The 19,833-nt window shown below is 31.2% G+C and overlaps 1 protein-coding gene across 3 annotated transcripts in view; it reads left to right on the forward strand.

Moving 5' to 3' along the window:
• Sycp2 (synaptonemal complex protein 2) overlaps positions 1-19,160 on the forward strand; it is a 77,618-nt gene extending 58,458 nt beyond the window's left edge. For 2 of the 3 annotated variants that reach the window (XM_005410044.2, XM_013507426.1), the window contains exons 26-44: positions 2,328-2,398; positions 2,492-2,549; positions 3,006-3,061; positions 3,431-3,488; positions 3,924-4,092; positions 6,580-6,617; positions 7,091-7,261; positions 8,676-8,874; positions 10,142-10,347; positions 12,695-12,880; positions 13,683-13,773; positions 14,025-14,174; positions 14,722-14,846; positions 16,248-16,342; positions 16,471-16,570; positions 16,923-16,981; positions 17,126-17,204; positions 17,309-17,365; positions 18,343-19,160. In XM_005410044.2, coding sequence (XP_005410101.1) covers positions 2,328-2,398; positions 2,492-2,549; positions 3,006-3,061; positions 3,431-3,488; positions 3,924-4,092; positions 6,580-6,617; positions 7,091-7,261; positions 8,676-8,874; positions 10,142-10,347; positions 12,695-12,880; positions 13,683-13,773; positions 14,025-14,174; positions 14,722-14,846; positions 16,248-16,342; positions 16,471-16,570; positions 16,923-16,981; positions 17,126-17,204; positions 17,309-17,365; positions 18,343-18,417 — 2,043 coding nt within the window. In that variant the 3' untranslated portion in view covers positions 18,418-19,160. The remainder of the gene's footprint in view (positions 1-2,327; positions 2,399-2,491; positions 2,550-3,005; positions 3,062-3,430; positions 3,489-3,923; positions 4,093-6,579; positions 6,618-7,090; positions 7,262-8,675; positions 8,875-10,141; positions 10,348-12,694; positions 12,881-13,682; positions 13,774-14,024; positions 14,175-14,721; positions 14,847-16,247; positions 16,343-16,470; positions 16,571-16,922; positions 16,982-17,125; positions 17,205-17,308; positions 17,366-18,342) is intronic. The other variant, XM_013507427.1, reaches the window with a different exon arrangement.
• The last annotated feature ends 673 nt before the right edge of the window (positions 19,161-19,833 follow it).

Genomic DNA, 19,833 nt, shown 5'->3' on the forward strand with positions numbered 1-19,833 from the left:
TGAGAAACTATCTTGTAGATAACAATATGTAAAACAACAACCATTGATAATTTCCTACCACTTTGTCTGTAATTTGGTAAGCTTCCCTATTAGTATGTTATCCTTCTTTTACTCTTTAAAATAATAAAAAAATTATTATTAGCACATGTTAACTATACAAGACAGTGGATTTTTTTTTTTTTGGTTTTTTTTCTGGTACCGGGAACCGAACTCACGACCTTGTGCTTGCCAGGCAGGCGCTTTTGCCGCTGAGCTAAATCCCCAGCCCCAAGACAGTGGATTTTGTTGTGACATTTTCATACTTGGGTATAATGTGCTTTAAATCATATCTTCCCCTGCCTTTTCTCTTCCACCTCTCTCCCCTCTATCCTTGACTCCCATCCTAAACAGTTTCCCTTTCACTTTCATGTCAGACTGATAGAAGTAGAGGTCATCATGTTAAGCAACATAAGCCAGACTTACAAGTATGGCATGTTTTCTTTGTATCTTCTTTAACACATTTACTCCTTTATATCCTTTGTAATATTTTTACTTACATTTGTATATTTTGTTTAATGTCTTTACTCATTTTTATATTTCTTGTAGCGTCTAGTATATACTGGTATATAGCTGATGAATGAATATCTGTATCTGAACACAGAAAAATAATATTGGAAAGGATAAATGTCTCAGTCATTTTTCTGTTGCTGAGACACAGACCCTGATACCCACAAATTAAAGGAGGAGGGGTTTATTTCGGCTCAGATTTCAGTCCATAGTTGGCTGGCTCTAAGGGAGGACAGCATGACATAAGGGCATGGCAGAAGAAAAGCTGCCCCTCTGAAGCAGCCAGGAAGAAGAGAGTGGAGGGAGGAGCCAGGGAAGGGAGACAGGCCCTTCAGGGCCATGCTTGAAGTGACCCGCCTCTTCCATTCAGACCCCACCTCCAAACAACAAGTCAGCTATAAGCCCCTATGTATAATCTAGTCACCTTCCAAAATCTCCCACCTGTGCACATGTTGAGGCTATGGGGGGACATCTGGATGTAAGCCATAACAGTAAGATAGGTAAGTGATCAGAGAATTACTATATTGGAGGATATACTTTTTAGAATAATGTAAATAATTCTGTATAAAATTGCCAACATTTCAAATTGAAGTGAGTCATTAGATAAATATTTTAGGTTTTATTATTTTTAACTTACTGGATATTTGTCTTCCGTTTATTTTTGACCAATAATTAATAATTTAGTGATATTAATTTATCTAATCAAAGTTAATGTATTTAATAGAACAATACTAATATTATTAAATTTTATTTTCTGCCTCATTACTTTGTGATCTGGTTGAATTGTAAGCTATGTGAATAATGTTGCAAATAGTTGCCACTAAAAATGTTAACTCTTTCACATGAAATTGCACATAAACCTTAACTTCTCTTAAGAGTGTTAAGCAAATCAGTATGAAACAAAGTAAAAATATGTTTATTTTCTGGTTCTAGAATCACTAAAATTTAATTTATGGAGTACTAGTAAGATGATCATTTATATTCATCAGTAAATTTTAAAGACAAGGATTTTATATTAGATCTATATTTTCCATTTTTAGTTAGTACATGTATTTAAGTCTTCAATATTTTTAAAAGTTGATGTTTGACATTTTCATTATATGTATATTTAAGTGATTATATAACATGATTTTACCTAATAAAATGGTTACCTACTCAAGTAAATTAACATTATTTCACACAGCTACCCTTTCTGTGTGTATTATAGAAATACCTTCCTTAACATAGTATATTTTATTAACCATATTACTCACGTTCTATATAAACCTCTAGGCTAAATTTATTCATCTTACATATTAATACTTTTTCCTTTGACCACCCTCTCCCCCATTTTCCTTCTGCTTGCTCCACTGTTACAATCTCCGTTTAACTCTCTGTGAGCTCAACATTTTGTTATAGTTTACATACGAGAACAGGCAGTACTTTTCTTTTTTTGCATCCTCGAGGTTTATCTTTGTAGTGCGAAATGGCAGAATCTTTCTGTTTTTTACGTTGAATACTATTCCTTTGTGTGTGCATGTATAGAGTTGTTTGCCTTTTATGTCTTGTATACAGTGAGCAGTGCTGCAGTGAACATGGGAGTGTATACTTCTTTATGAAGTGATTTCATTCCTTTTGAGTATATTTTTTATTTTACATTAGGGAAAATGTTTAAAATGCTGGCCTTATATTGGTGGGTGCACAACTGAAAAGTGTATGAAAATTTAACTGCACATGTGATTTGTTTACACAGACAAGTAATGTCCAGGTTTAAATGTCAGTATATAAACTCTTGTATTTAGGGAAAAGTTCAGAAAAAAAGTTACAGAAAACTGAAGACTACTTTGGTTAATGTTACTTCTGAATGCCCATTGTAAGTAATTTTTAATAAACTGTTTCATTTTCTTCATATTTGAAGATCTAAATATATTTACTGTACATCTAATACTTGTCTTCATTTTCACAGGAATGATGTTTACAATTTTAATTTGAATGGAGCTGACGAGCCTATTATAAAACTTGGAGTAAGCTAGATGTCAATTATTTTGTATATAGTTATTCATTAAATATTTTAGATATACTATACCGTTGTGAGTGTATGTTTTTGATGCACATCTTCTTAGAGATACACCTCAAATTTTTATAATATGTAGTAGTTTATTTGGGTAACCGGCCCAGGTATATCTACACTTCATTGTTGTTTTGTTTTGTTTTTAATCTTTTGGAATAATGGAGAAAAGTGAAAATCTGGAAGATAGGAAAGACTTCTTTTTACCTCTCTCAAGATTTAATACACATTTGTTTTGCTTTTAGTATATTATATTTTATTAGCTTTCATCTTAAATAAAAATATTATGGTAAACTTGATTCTGTTGCTGGATTTTACTGTTCTGTGATATGATAGAAACTAGGTTTTATGTTTATGTGCTAAATTTTTGTTTACACAAGAACTTTTTAAAAAATGTTTATCTACCATATAGATACAAGAATTTCAAGCAACATCTAGAGAAGCCTGCATGGATAATTCAGTGAAACTGTATGTGTTTTTATTATAATTAGATTATAATGTAGCTTCATATAAACGTCTCATAGTCTTTCTGGGAATTTTTAACATACAAGTGAATAAAAATATTACTGTCATAATTACTCCCATTATGATTGTTACTTCAGCATTGACTTTAAAAATTAATGTCCAGATTCTTAGTACTTTGAGTATTAATTGTGTATCTTAGATTATAAAGTTAAAAGATTTAATAGTCCTTTAATAGCCTCATTATTTTATAACTGAGCCAGGGAGAATAAATGACTTGGCCAGAATTACATAGCTGGTTAAGGCTGAAAACTCAAGATCTAGTGCATACTGTCTTAATAGATATTTTAAAATTAATATGTATTTTTACTTAAGGGTGAATTTAAGGAATCATGATGAACTTGAACCATCTTTCAAAACAAAAGATAAAAGAGTAAGTTATAATATCCTAACATGTTTTGCTAAAAACATTTCTATTAAGTTTTCAATGCTAAAGTTTAAGAACTATAAAATAAAAATACTCTGATTTTTAATTTCTGTGAGATTACCTATGTTTACATTATGACTTTTTATATGGTCTTTGAACTGTTTGTAATCTTCTAATAATAGAAGAATATACCAACTTTACTAGGTGATAGCTCTGTGGAAGTAAACTGTTTTAAGCTTTCATTAGCAGCCCCCTAAAATAAACATTGCTGCCCTAATCTGTATTTCTGAGTGACTTTCTTGGATAAGTCCTTACTGTTAAAAAATGAGAAATTAGTTTTCCTGAGTAACTTGGGTTTGTGTTGTGGGCATACCTTAACCTTGCATGATACATAATAAGACAAATTTCTTCGTCTATTTCAAGGCTTTTTTTTCTTTATAGATTATGTCAAATTGGAGAAAGAAAAATATCTTTAGTGATACTGAAACAGAATATAAATGTGATGACAGCAAGACTGATATTAGCTGGCTAAGAGAACCAAAGTCAAAACCACAGCTAATAGACTATAGCAGAAATAAAAATGTGAAGAAATATAAAAGTGGGAGATCAAGTAAGAAATTACTTTATAAGGAAATGTTGCAAATAATTTTGCTACTTCAGCTTTATAAAATGCTATATTGGTTGAGAAGTACATTTTTGTGTTTAGACTGTTTATGACAGCATTTGTTTATAAATAGGACAAAACACTACAGTGATTATGTTTTTGTTATAATGTTTTCGTAGTAAAGTTATAGTTTTCTTTTTCTGATAGGATCTTGTAGACACAAATATGATTTACTGTTATCCTTGAAACATGGCAATGTTTTCATCACTTTTGTGCTTATGATTCACTATTACTCAGTTACTTAGCTAATCAGTTATTACAAATAGTATAGTGAGTGCTCATGAACTCAGCTTTCTTAAAGCAAACCAAAGTTTGGTCTCTCACAGTAACCATCTATTTATTGTTATAGTACTTACATTTGTAGAGGCACAGTACACACACATATATCTTGTATATGTACTTCCATACTTACATATATATATGTATATAGATATATATACTTTATATATATATTTAACCTCTTAGGCATTCCCTCACTCTGCTGCAACCACCATGTACACTTTTTAGGAATTCATTTAGATTCAATAAAAATATATCGAAAATTATTTGCAGAAAAAAATTTGATTAAGTCTTCAAGAAAGTACTTTCCTATAGTATGCCTTCTACCTTCTCTTTGTGATGGTGAATCTTTCGAAGTAATTTAATAAGAGTTTGAGGTAAAGATTTGGTTAAAGATAATTACCACTTGTATAACTGAGTATTGGTGCCACTGCTTGCTAAAACATAAACCATATTCCATTTTTAAAACAATATGAGGTAACTCTTCTTTTCAATTAAATTTAAATTAAATTTAAGAGAATCCACTTTTCAGGATTTTTCTGTGTGTATAGGGTAGGGGTGGGGTGGTATGGCTTAGGAAGTGAAAAATAGTGAATTTTGCTGTGTTTATAAATAAGGCTAAATCTTGAAAACAGGTGAGAATCCAGCTGGATGCATGGGGAAAAATGGAGCAGGATTATCATATATAAAAGGGACAGATACATGACATAGCATAGCATATTCAGGTAATGCAAAATTGGGATAGTTGGAATTTAGCTTTTATTTTTGGGAAAATAGTGAAAATTGAATCTGGGTCTGGTTATAGAGCTTGGACTCTGAAGCAGTATATTGCAAGCCAGTAAGAAACATGACAGGGTTCATATACCTTCAGGGAGTTTACAGTTAGTGGGATGATGTGCAAATAAAGATCTTTAAAACAGAAAGTAGGAGGTTAGAAATATCAATGAGATATTAAAAGTTAAAGTACTGTAATCAGTAAATATTTAAAAATTGAACTTGTATGTGAATTATTTTAAATATTTTAAATGGCTGGATAACAAGTTAATATTTATGAGCTCGTTTATTAGTTGGATTATAGGACTTTCTTTCCAAATAAGCTTTTCTTCCTTGGCTTGAATAATCTACTTTCTTAGGCTTCAGCGAATATTTAGGAAGATGATACTAATGTTTGAAAGCTAGGCATGGTGACACATACCCATAATTCCAGCACTTGGGAGGTTGAGGCAGGAGAATTACCTCTAGGAGTTTGAGTTTAAGGCCAGCCTGTACTACATAGTGAGATCCTGTCCCTCGCCAACAAAAGACATTATGATTGAAAGCAAAAAAAAAAAAAAAAAGAAAAAAGGGAGGGGACTAAAGCTATCAATAATGGGGATATATCTTAGAAATATGATATTTGAAAAATGAAGCAAATCATAGAGTGTTACACAGAGCATGATATTATGTTTTAAAGCTCATTAAATTATTTAAGGATACATATTATTTAAAGATACATACATATGAACTAAAACTCTTTGTTCAAAACAAGTGCATGAGAAACAAATTTCAGAGTAGTTACTACTTTTTATCAAAGACAGAAGTATGAGAAAACATCCCTGTAGATTCAACATTATTCATAATCTGGTTCTGAAATTGAGTGATAGCTTCTAGATGTTAACTTTATAACATGTTACATATGCTCTTATATGTATAAAAAGTGTTTGACAATATATAGTTGAGGAGAAGGGAAATCGACAATACATATAACAAATACTATATAGTACAAATTTTCTATTCTTGAAATTTGTTTTTAGATGAGTTTAAAGATGTACTCTTTCTCATCAGCAGTATAATGCCATCAGGCTCCTGCCTACAAAGTTCAGGAGAAAGGAAACCTCCTAAAGCAGCTTGTCATCCTAAAGGCCAAATTCTTCCATACAGGGGCCGAGGAGAAATTAGAATTTCAGGAGGTCTCCTATACTCCTTCTTGAAACTACATGGAGGGAGGGTCATTGAATGCTGACAGATACCTTTAAATAAATAAATAAATAAATAAGTAAACACGTATATATGTTCTTGTTTATACTATGTTTATATGTGCAAAAAGTGTTCTAAGAAATTTAATGCCCATTATTACCTATTTGAAAATTTTAACCTTACTTTCCTGACTTGCAGGACCATCTATGGATAAGGGCCAGCGAAGATCTAAAATGGTAAACCAAGAATTTGTGTTCAAACATTCCTTTAAAATTGTTTCTCCTTGTCGTACAAAATAGTTTGTCATCTCAGAATTTTGCTAGCTGTTACTACTTTTCCACACCCCTATAATTTTTCATAATTGTACTTTTTTCCTTAAGTTCTGGCTCTTTTTACATCATATTGGCCTTACTTGGAGTCTTGTTTTATTTCATGGTTATTAATATTTTTGTGTGTATTTCAAAATATTTTTTCTGTTTTGCTTAAGTTAGATAATGCATATCAGGCCTCTCAGATTTAATGGTAGGGATTAAAAAGAGATAAGATAATTAGAATGGGAAGATAAATCATTTAAAAGTACTAATCAGTAATTTTATTTCTATCAAATATTTTATGTGTGTATTGTCACTGCCAATTGTGTAGCAAATAACTTGCATTTCTTGTATCTCAAGTACTGATCTAATAATATTCAGGAATTTTTATCCTAAAGGTACCCAATAAAAATACCATCCAAAAGGTAGATGAGACAGTTCCAGATGGGAGAACCAGACTCCCCCGAAAAGCAACAAAAACCAAGAAAAATTACAAAGATCTCTCAAATTCAGAATCAGAGAGTGAACAAGAATCTGCACATTCACTTAAAGAGAAACCTCTAGTAAAGGTAAAATGGCTCCAGTTCAGATCCATAATTTTTTTTTTTGTGTGTGTGTTTTCCGGTACAGGGAGTCGAACTCCTGACCTTGTGCTTGCCAGGCAGGCTCTGTGCTGCTGAGCTAAATCCCCAGCCCTGATCCATAATTTCTAAAAGCCTTTTAAAATACAAAATATGTATTTTGTTAAAATTTATCTTCTCATCTTTTTGAATTAACCTATATGAGGACACTTTTTAATAATAATTTTGAAAATTGATGCCTAGACAATACAGTGTCACATTTTATAAGTTGGTAGTCACTGTTACAAACGGACATCTAACCCCACTAAAATTGTAACTTTAATATCTTCGAAGTAGAGAAGTACTTTATCTTTCCAAAATTATGCTTCAGTGTGGATTTTTCTCATGAATAGAAGCAAAAATATTGATGTCTCAGGTATTCCCCCGTACACTTCTTAACCTGTGTCTACTCCGTGACTTGTTTCTTATGTCTTAGGGTGATACATACACATTCCAATTTACCTGTCTTTGATTTTTTTAAAGTAAAACATAAAAATATTTAATGCTTACAATATGCCAGTTGCAGTCTTGAACACTTTATAGATTTATTTTCTTGAAATCTGACAAGTAATGTAGATAATTTGTGCTACTACTGTCATCCCATTTTGCAAATGACAAATTGGGGCTCAAGGGAAGAAACTTGCCCAGGATCCCTCAGAAAAAAGTGGTGGAGATAGGATTTGAACCCACATAGACTGGTGCTAATGATAGGTATCTTCTGCCTAGTACACCATGCTAATTTTCAGTCATTAAGCCCACATTTTTTCTTACTTACAGCCTTCTTATCTCTTACCCAGAAGACTTTGAGGACTTCCTAAGTTGCCTCCACATGTTGTATCACTTATCATAGAGTCAGGTCTTTCCAAACCACCTCTCATCTGTCTCTCTAAATACTCTAAAGCAGGTTTATTTCCATTGTTCACCAGTGTATACCCAGAACTGTAACAGTCCAATACTGTAGTCTTGGACACCCAAATAAAACCTGGGCTTCTCAACTGCCCTTGGTTTTCCTTATTCCCATTATGTCTTTCTCATACCATCTTCTTTCACAAACTTTCTAGTATTTCAAGTGTTACTAAATCTATAATTCTTTTTGGTTTTCCTGAACTGGATATAATCTTCTTTGAACCCTCATAGCATTTTATTTGTATCTGTTTCGGTATTTATCATAGCCTGTGCCTTAATGTTTTCCTGTGAATGTGTCTTACACCATCTAGTATAACAGTCTTTTCCTAGTGTCTAGGGCCTTGCTTATGACTGCATGTACTATAGTAACATAAGGTATTTAGTAACTATTTCAAGGTAATTTGTTCTGTGTACCCCAATGTATTTGTATTCAAGTATAATTTATCAATATGTTTAGGAGGAGAATATCCATTCCAGAACCAAAAACATGAAACTACCAAAGAAACAACAGAAACTCATCTTAACTGAGACACAAAAAGAACTATCAAAAAAACAGAAAAATCCATCTCTGCTAAAAGATGCTATAAGAGATAATAACCGTGACTTATCTCCTATATCTTTAGCTGGGAGTCCATCATCTATAGAAGTAATGAGATGTCAGTAACATTTCATTTTTCTTATATATTATATGAATAATCAGTAGTTTTCTTCTACTTTAGTTCTAATAACATGAAAATGAAGTTTAAAGACTAATTTAGAGGAATGTATTTAATATGATAAGTTGTTAAAATTTCATTTTTAAACTACCTAATGCTAGTAGCTTGGTTATTGGTTATTGCTTACTTAGAAACTTACGTTACTAAAATACTGAATTTTTTGCACTAGTAAGTTAACAAATACTTCATTATGGAAAATACTTAATGTATACTTTTGAGTTATAAGCTCAAGTAAGAGTTAAATTTCATACTTCCAGGTGAAAATATGTTTAGAATTATAAGGATATCTGGTTTTTTATCTTTTCATAATTCATTGACAAGCCAGTATAAACCGTGATTGTTCTGTAGACTCACTGAATTATTTCCCCAAGCAAGGAAAGTTTTGCATTTATTTAAAACTAAATGGTACATAAAATTCATATTCTTTAGAGCTTAGGCATATGTCTTTCTATTATATACACTAAAAGTTTATACTTTTTATATAACTTTAAGTTCCATGTAAAGGTATTTTAAAACATTTCTAATGTTAAATAATTTCAGTTAAAATTTAGGACTTAAATCATTTAATGTGATTATGCTTCTCCTAAAGAAGTTTTATGTTCTTTTATTTTCATAGTGCTCAAAAACACTGTCAATTCAGACAAACACATGCTGAAAGATATATATATATATACACACATATATACATATATACATACGTATACATATATACACACACACACACATACATACATACATATACACACACACACACCTTCCCTGACTTGGTCTGACCACTCTTTAAGAATGCATTTATATCAGGACTTACCTCAGCACTAAATTTCCTTCTTTTTATATGAAGGACCTAGTGCATATGATTTCCTCAAGCTTTTTCTGATCATAAAATTCTGTGGAATTAACATGTGATACTTCGCTATGATGTCAAAATAGTCAAGATAATACTATATGATCTACTATATGTATAATACAGGTTTTTGTTCGAAAATGTTTTGAAAGTTTTAAAATTTTAAATTCAGCTATTATTTTTCAAAGTTTTATAAAATATTTCTAACAAAATATGGTCTTAATTTATTGAAATTTATCTTGTTAAATAAAGCTAAGGTTTGAGAATTTGTAAATGGTCATACTTTTAGAATTGTGGAATTTTTAAAGCAGGCAACATCAGTAACGCCCACCATGTGTTTTGTTTGTTTGTGGGGCAATGTAGGTGTGGAAAAAATAACAGAGAATGATTCTACTCAGGATTATGACTGTATAACAAAATCTCTATCACCTTATCCAAAAACTTTATCACCTGGATCTTTAAACAGTAGCAATAGAGTTGGAAGTCCAGTAAACTCACCAAAAAACAGTGGGATAAACTTAATATGTGCAAGTGTAAGTTGCTCACCAATTCAACCACCTCTTCTTCTGGTAAGAATGTATATTACTATTTTATTAGATATATCTGAAAGTGATAAATCATTTTCCTATAATTAAATATGCATTGCTTGCGTTCGTAAGGTTTTGAATTTGATATGGGGTCTGGAAGAAGATGTACATACTAAAAAAATAAGATCAAGTACCCAGCCTCAAGGAACCTAACATACTAATTGTAGCTATACAGGCAAAAGAATGTGGTAGCATGACAGTATAGCATACAAATAAGTATTCTGTGATGGTAATAATCACCTCCAAAGAGGTTCTGTTTAATCTGTATATAAAAGCTACATACATTTTTTTAGATTTGAATGGACTTATTCTAGCAACACAGGCACTTCAGATTTCACTATAATTCAAAGTCTAATCATTTATCCATATTCATGCTGTCTTTTTCATCTACAGGTCATTTTCATTTTCACTTTTATTTCCTAGAAAGCTGTACCAAAACCTTCACAGACTAAATATCTTATGAGTTTTCTTTTCACTGTATTGAAAAAAACAAAAAGCACTTTTTCATTTTATGAAAAAAACTATTTCATAACCACAAAAGGAATAACAATAGTTATTATACTGTTTTATTGTCTTCAGAGTAGTTACTCAAAGTATAAGACATAAACCAAAACAGTTACAAAAAAGAAACATAAAAACAGAAATTTTCTTTTCAGAGAACTAAAGTTAGTATAAATAAAGCCAATTAGCATATATTGACATATTTTCACAACAATAGAATTTTTAATGTGGGGATATATTTGAACTTCGCCCTACCTCCTATTTACCTCTTCTGTTTTGCTTTGTGTGTGCACACGTGTATATATGTATAGATATGTGTGTGTGTAGTGTTTCTCGTATAAAAAAAAGCATGAGATATTTGACTTTACGTGTCTGATTTATTCACTTAGTATTGAAGTTGTATCCATTTCCCGGTGAATGCCATAAGTTTCTGAATCTTGACAGTGTCCATTGTGATTTCACCTTTCTCATTTCCAGTTGCATTAATTTGTGTCTTTTTCTTTCTTTTTGGGGGTAAGATTGGCTACAAATTTGTCTTTTTATTCTTTCAAAGAACAAGCTCTTCAATTCATTCATTCTTTGTTTTATTTCTCTAGTCTCCATCTCATTAATTTTTGTTCTGTTCTTTTTAACTTCCATCATTGTTCAAGTACTGAGTTTGAATTGTTCTTATTCTAAGATCTTGAGATGCAGCACTAGGTTATGTATTTGAGCTTGTTCTATTTTTCTGATCTGGTCATTTACCACTATACACTTTCCTTGTAGGACTTTTATTGTGTCTAGTATATTGTGCTGGTATTATCATTTAGTTCTAGGAACTGACTTATTTCTTCCTTAATTTCCTCCCTGACCCATTGATTATTAAAGAGTATCTTGTTTAATTTCCATATATTTGTATAGTTTCTATGATTTCTTTGCTATTGATTTCTAGTGTCATTGCACTGTGATCTGATAAGTTGCATGGTAAAATTTTGATTATTTTGCATGTACTTAGGCATATTTTATTAACTAGTATATGATATGTTTTGGAGAAAGTATCACGTATAGCCAAAAAGAATATGTATTCGCTTGTTGTTGGATGGAACACTGTATACATCTGTGAAGTCTCTTTGTTTGAAGGGTGGTCCAACTCATATGCCTTTGCTTAATTTTTGTTTAGTTGATGTCTTATTTGTGATAGTGGGATATTGAGGTCCCCCATTATACAATAATTGTGTTGATCTTTAAGCAATCTTTTATATCCATTAGGGTTTATTTTATGAAGTTGGGTGCACTATGGTTTGGTGCATATACACTTACAATTGATACCTCTTTCTGTTGAATTGTTCTGTTAACCACTATGTAATGTCCTCCTGTGCCAAAGCACTTTTTAAAATACATTTTCACAGGGGTTTTTTGCTTGTACATATACAGAAAAATTACTCCCTTTTATCTAACCGCTTTGCTAAGTTCTGTCACAATTGTCTCCCCAGATTCTCTCAGATATTCTTTATGCAGAATAAATCAAACTGTTACTCATGATAATTTTTGCATTTTCTGTTCCTGTCTTTATTTGACCTCTGGAATAGAGACACTATAATAACAGGCATCTTTATTCCTTTATCCACAGTTTTTGGTAGATACTTGTCTTCAAGTTATTGTTCTTTTGGTCTAAGCACATTTTAACAAGTCATAATTAGGGGTTGAATTTTAGCAGTAAATTAATAATTCCCCTCAAATTTAAGTAATTCAGTTTAATGTTTCCTATTTTTATGTTCAAATATTTTTCTTGGCTTTAACATGTTGTCTTAACTTCCTTTTGGTTTCTATATTTCTTATTCATTTATAGCCCAGTCATACTCCCAGAAAGATTAAAACTGTTATGAATAAACAAAACATGAATTCTGTGATACTTACACAAGAAACACAAAATTCTAACAGCTATTCAGATGTAAGCAGTTATAGTTCAGAAAAACAGTGTATGGAAATTGAATCTCTACATAACAGTGAAAATCATACACAAAGCGACAGAGAGGTAATATATTTCTAAAATTTTCCTTAAATTAAGATGATTCTTTAAGAATGATATTACTAGCCTATGATTGTAATTACTGTTATAGTACTTTTCAGTTATCACCTGAAAATCTCATGTTTACAGTATAAAGAGGATAGCTTGATCACTTTGATAGAAAAAGTTGAAGGTTCTAAAATGAAAATAGTAATGGCTTAAATATTTAACATTCAACTGTTGAACACTGCACCTACATATTTATAATTAGAATTTTGCAGTTTAATGATTATATAGCAATTTGGTTTGTTGAGCTTCTTATAACCATAAAAGTACATTGACCCATCAATAAGAAATATTTTAATAACCTGTATAATTTATAATTTTATACCTGGGAGAGGACTGGGATTTGAGCTAAACCTAAGTGGATGGATGGGTAGTAAGGAAAAAATAACAGTACCCTAAGTAAAGGTTTCTACAGGGAAAAAAACCAAATCTGTATACTCAGACAGTGAAACATAAGGTTGTATGTGAAAAAACATGATTTGAAAGAGTTTAAACTTTTTCTGTGACTATTTCTTAAATAAAACAACAAGGAAAAACTGAATAGTCAGAAAAGACAGATCAAAACTATTGCTATAGGATTGATGTTAACCTAGAATCTAGGTTCATTCATGGTAGTGATAAAGATGAAAAAGAAGGGGTAGAAACAAAACTGTCTAAAAGAGAGTTGACAGCATTTCAGATTTACTAGCATTTAGGCATGGATGATCAAAAGTTAATCCAAGAGTACTTACATTTTTTCCTAAGTTCTAATAATGTATTTTAGGAAAGCCGTTCAGCATCTCCATTATCCATGTCTAGTGAAAGAAGAGAGAAAATATGCTTTGGCATGACTCATGACACTACTCAGATATCAGGTTTGTAAACATAGACCTACTTTTTTAAAAAAAATAGTAATTAAAATACCACTTTGAAATTATACCCAAAGAAGTTGTTTTTAAATCAAATCATTATTCAAAATACTGTATATATAGATAAGGTAGAATTTAATGCACAGTTGCTTAAAGCAATGCAGATAATTAAATGAAACAAAGGCTTTCTGTAAAAACGGAAAAAATATCAAGTATTTTAATCAGAATTGTAATACTGTTATTTAACTATTCCTAAGGCCTCGCTCAGCATCTTAGTTGCAAACGAATGTATATAGAAGATAACGTAAGTAATTCCAATGAAGTGGAAATGGAAGAAGTAAGGAGCATACACTTACTTCCCAAAAGGGTCTGCAAAACTGAAGATGTAGATCATCACACCTACAAAAGTAAGCAGATCTAAAACCTGTGATAAAATACAATTATTTGTACAATTGTTTGGAATGACTTCATCCACAAAAGAAATTCCTTCATACTGATAACTTTGGATAAATTCAGGATGGATGGGTCTTTATCACAAATTTCACTTTGTATGAATAATGTTGTAATAAAGGCCTTATATACTCGGGGATCCTCATCATTTTATCACTTACTACTACATGTAAGTTTTACTACAGTTATGAATTATTGATGTTAGTATGTCTAAATGCTTGTGTTACTAATAATGTAAAAGTAAGTTGAAAGCAATTAAAAAATAGTCCATCACCGGGCCATTAAAAAATTGCCTTTTTTGCCTTAATAGTCATATCAAAAGTTCTCTAATAAGTCAGAATAATTGGCATTTTTAAATTAAAAAATAATGAGGCCTGCTTTTGATTTTATAAACCTTAGATCAAGCATAGAATATAAAAATAAGATTTTGTTCTTAGTCTAATGACAACATTAAATTTATAATAATACGTATTTTGACTTTACCTGATTATTTTCATTTTTTAGTGTTCGAAAGTTTATCTCCATTATCAACAAATGAGTGCTTTATTCCTGAGAACTGGAAAAATCACCTTCCAGGTGCAGGCATGATTTGTGAGAAGCTTAATTCCCAGTTTAAGAGGAAGATTCATGTGCGTTTATAGTTCTTTATATTTTATACTCAACAATAGGATAATATGCTACACTTTATATTAGACTCTTGGCCTGTTGTATCCTTGGGCAATGAAAGCTGCATTCATGAATACAACTTTCTGCATATGTAAAAAATTGGAATAATAATCAGATTAAAAACCTCATAATCCATATTTCTCTTCTAAAATCTATTACCCATGTTCTTTATTTTTCTACTAGTCTTTTGTCCTGTTTTCCTTTGCAGTTTAACATTTTAGCTCTTCTATTATTTTTGTTTGATATTTCTGAACAATTTTCTTTTTATGCCTTATCTTCTTTAGACATTTTTTAATCTCACAGAAGTGGCCATTAGAGAGGGTAGTATAAAATAATATGTTACATGTCTTAGTCACTTTCCTCTTTAAGACAAAATACCCAGCATCTGTAACTTAGACAAGGATAGGTCTATTTTGACTCATAACTTTAGCAAGTTGAGTTCATGATCATGTGGCTCCAAAGCAGAAACTGTGTGATGGAAAGGCCCAGTTGTAGAAAAGAGCTGTGTCCCTCAGTAGCTTCAGACAGGTGCTCTTCCAGGTCAGGACCTCAGTGACCCACCCATTGCCCCAGGCCCCACTTCCTAACAGGACCTTCAGCTATAAACACAGCAGTGAATTAGAATAGCACCACCATGCTCAAATGACCTTCCAAAAGCCTGACCTCAAAATACCTGAGTCTTTGGGCCATGTAAACAATAACGTCATACAATCAACTTTGTTCTGCCAGCTTTGTACTTACGTGTTAATAGTTTTTAAGGCTCCAATAAAATGATGTACAGTATGCAAAAATACTTTCTAAAATAATTTTTAGTAATTTTTCCATCCTTTCTTCCTTTGTCTCTAATTGGAATAGACATGTTTTATAACCTTCTTCAGCACCACCTCTTGCTTGCCTTTTTCTTCTATTCAGGGGTAAAATATGAAATTCTTTAAAATTATATACATTTATTTTGTTTTATTTGCCCAAGGGCAATCTAATCTCAATAGTGAAGCCTTGATTTATGTATTCTCTGTGTAGATGTGAATAAATTTGTGAAAAACGGTAAAAACAACAATTGTGATTATGACTTAGGATATGCACTCGAATAAAATTATCACTAGCATTTGTTTGTAAATACAGAGTGGTTGTAATGTTCTCATTTACAACTTACCAGTCCTTAGTCACAGCCTTACTGATACAGGCAGACACTGCTCTGACTGAGCTGGTTTATAAAGACCTGTCTGAATAATTGAGATTTTAAATTTTTACTTTTCTAAGTTCTTCTTAATCACATATATCCTGGAAAAGGTTTTTCTGTTAACATATTCTTATAGTACATTGTTTTGTAAAGGTATTTTAAGTAAAAGTGAGTATTTTTTTAGATCCGACATAAAATGACAGATTATTTTACGAAGCAGTCTTGGAAAACAGTTCAGCAGCATGTGAAAACAATGAACCATCAAATTCAGGAGTATAGGTCTGTAATCTATTCTGAAAACTTCTGCATGGTATATATGTATGTATTGTGAATACATGTTCTCAGTGTATTGTGAATATACGTTCTGCTGTCACTTTTTGAAGTAATTTCATTTTGTTTTTTAATAGGATTAAAAGACTTGATAAATTCCAGATGAACATCATGGAACAGCTAGAGAATTTTGAAAAAGATTCACAGTCTTTAGAAGATTTGGAGAAGGAATTTGTGGTTTGTGCTTTTAAAATAATTTTAAACTCTTAAAAAGCTGTGGTTAGATAAACTTGTAGTTTGTCCTTTAAGAGAACAACCTAAAACATTTTTTCATTACAATTTAATTTTAGCTTAGATTGTAGTTAATCACTTTCGTACGTTTAAACTACCAGCAAGTTTATGATGAATATCTTTGATAATATGGGAGAAATTTTTATTTTACTTTCATATCTTAATATGAAAGATTGTATAACATATGGGATATTCTGAGCATGTACCTAAATCATTTAAATTTAGAATATTAGCAGTGTACTTATTCTTGGTTTTAATTTTTATATGAAAGTAAATGTTTTTATATCTTAAAATTTAGGACTTTTGGGAAAAGATACACCAGCAGTTCAGAGAATATCAGAGAAGTGAAGAGCAGAGGTTAGTATGCCACTATTAATGATTGGAATGTATAAAAGTAGATTCTATAGTTAACAAGTTTATATTATTCGAAAAATTATATATGTAGGATAAGAATTTTAATTCCTGATAAATAGAAAGTTAACTTATTATTTTACTTGCTAGGCTTCATCTTCTGAAAACTTCACTATATAAAAATGTCTTCTATAAAACTGATTATGAAGAAACTGTTTTTACATCAGAGGTATAAATTTGGTTTTTTATACTTAATCTCTTGATTTTGGATACTCTAGTATTTTTGCTGTGAAAACTACATTTCATGGGGGATATATGTTTACTTATATTCAGGTGGGTTCAATGAAAGAAAATTTGAAAATGCTGCAAGAAAGGCTTCTTATGGAAATGGTAAGTTAGCTAAGTTTGTTTTCTAACAGAATAATTATGCTTTTATGTCTTTTAATGGGAATTTCACAGGTTTTTTTTCTTTTTCTTTTTGGATTCAGAGAAGGTAGTTTTAGCCCAGTGACTTTAGTTTTTTAAAGAATAGGAACCTAGAGTGACAACATAATGTTAGTTTTAGTGATGAGTGCCTCTTGAGGGGAAAAAGAATATAAATTTGCAAACTGAAAAATTAGGTAGGAGAATGACTTCTTTACACTGTTTATAATCACTGTGCACTACAGCAGCACAGAACTACCTAGAAAGGCTATGTAGTTCATGAAAGAATTATTGTCCACTCAGATAAAAAGAGTTCATTTACTTGGACTTTAGGATAAAAATAGCTGAATTTGCAAAGACCTCGTAGACTAGTAGCTGGCTTCTGGAAGAAACGTACATCTGGCAGGGAACTAAAGGCACTGCCTTGAGTGAACATATTTGTGTGTTTTCTCAGAGGTGGGAGGTGTTTTAATTGTATGTTAGCATTGATCTTTTGTGTACAAACTATGTTAATATACTTGCAAAGTTTTAATAGAACTTCCTGCTGAGGTAGGAGATCAGGAGATTGTGGCTGACCTAGTGTAACTTGAAACAAGTAAGAGTCCTTATTGACTGTGTTGATCTTTGTTGAAAATTTCTCCTATGCTATTTTTATTTATACTCTTCTTCTAAAATTCAAATCTAAATTTCAGTGTTGTGGGAATTTAAAATGCTGTGGATCTTCTCCCAGTTGATCACCTTGAACATTACTGATTATAGAATTCTAGGTACCTAGATATACTGTAGATCCTGTGGGATTTTGTAAAATGAGCACTGATATACAGGATCTTTATAAAAGGAGTTGTTTTAAAATGAATCTGTAATAGTTTGATTTTTTCTATTTTATTTGATAGTTTACAGAGATAAAAATAAAAGTAAGTGTAACTTTTTTTTCTTGGTTATAGCAAGAAGAGGAACTTCTTAACGTACACAGAGGACTGATGTCATTATTCATGGCTCATGATAGAAATGATGAGTGAAATCTAATTGTGATGCATTTTTCTAATTACTATTTTTTGTGTGTAACTAAGGAAATAGAGGAGTACCCCTACAAAAAAGTACATGTTACCAGGCAAGTGTATTCTGTAGGCCCTCCCAAATTCACAGACATGTCTTCTTACAGATCACATAGAACCACTGTAACGTGACTGCAAGCGCAAAAGACAGTGTGCACAGTATTGTTTTTCCTTTTGTAGAGAGAAAATTTTGGAAAACCAGTAAATGAAGTTGGCTTATTTTTGTTGTAATACGTAATTAACTATAATCACAAAATTGGCTTAATAAATTTTATTATATAATATACATAAAATTTTATATAGTTTTAGATGAAGTAAAGTATATTATCTAAAATTTATTTAATAGTTCAGAATATGTAAGTAATAAAACTGTAGCCACACTTAGAGAAAGGAGAAAGTCCCTGATTTACAATGTTTACCTGTGTGGTAGATCAGTACTTTCAGCACACTTTGGGAGATAATTCATAGGGTTATGGCTCCAATGTATTAGCAGATACTAAATGGCCTAAAATTGGTAGTATATTGCCTAAAATATTTTAACTCAATGTAGAAATTTTAACTCGTAAGCATGCTGTTTGTCAAGTACATTTTAAGCTCCTAGTTTTCATTGTAATATTTTGCTGGATCATTCTATCAAATAAAGTGAATATTTGATTTGTTTTGCTATATTAAAGTTGAAATAAATTCTATTTCACTTGATTAACTTACGAAATTATTTTATATATCATAATTTTTCTATTTTATGGATGCTGAATCAAATGATATCCTTCTGCAGTCAGACAAGAATAATACTAACAGCCTTATTGTTCATTGTCTAAATGGTAGACTATTTGGATAATACCTGTATTTAAATATAGTATAAAGTAAACATCATACCACAGCAATATATGTGCACTCATGTTTATAGCAGCACAATCTGTAATGGCTAAATCTTGGAAACAACCCAAATGCCTGTCAACTGAGGAATGAATAAAAAAGATGTACTTTTATACAGTGGAGTATTAGCTATAAAGAAAGATAAACTTGAGGCTTCTATAGGTAAAGGGATGCAATTAGAGACCATACTCCTAAGTGAAATAAATCAGACCCACATGTGTAAACGTCGTATTGTCTCCCTAGTGTAAGAACCTGAAAGAGTAAATAAAATCTGAAAGACACAATAGATATTGTGAAAGGGAAAGAAACTGCTCAAAGGGAAAGAACAACTGGGATGAGGGAAAGGAGAAAAGAAGTGAAAAATGTATATATGCACACACAAAATAGCTAGGACAATTGTACTAATTTCTAATGGTTTATTGAAAGGAACAGTTGATGTTTAATTGTTTGATCAATCTTGCATGCCTGTATCTGGTAATCTGAGTAACTACTTTGAAGATGACA

Source organism: Chinchilla lanigera, unplaced genomic scaffold, assembly GCF_000276665.1.
Source record: "Chinchilla lanigera isolate Chin_1 unplaced genomic scaffold, ChiLan1.0 scaffold00127, whole genome shotgun sequence".
Taxonomy (NCBI): domain Eukaryota; kingdom Metazoa; phylum Chordata; class Mammalia; order Rodentia; family Chinchillidae; genus Chinchilla; species Chinchilla lanigera.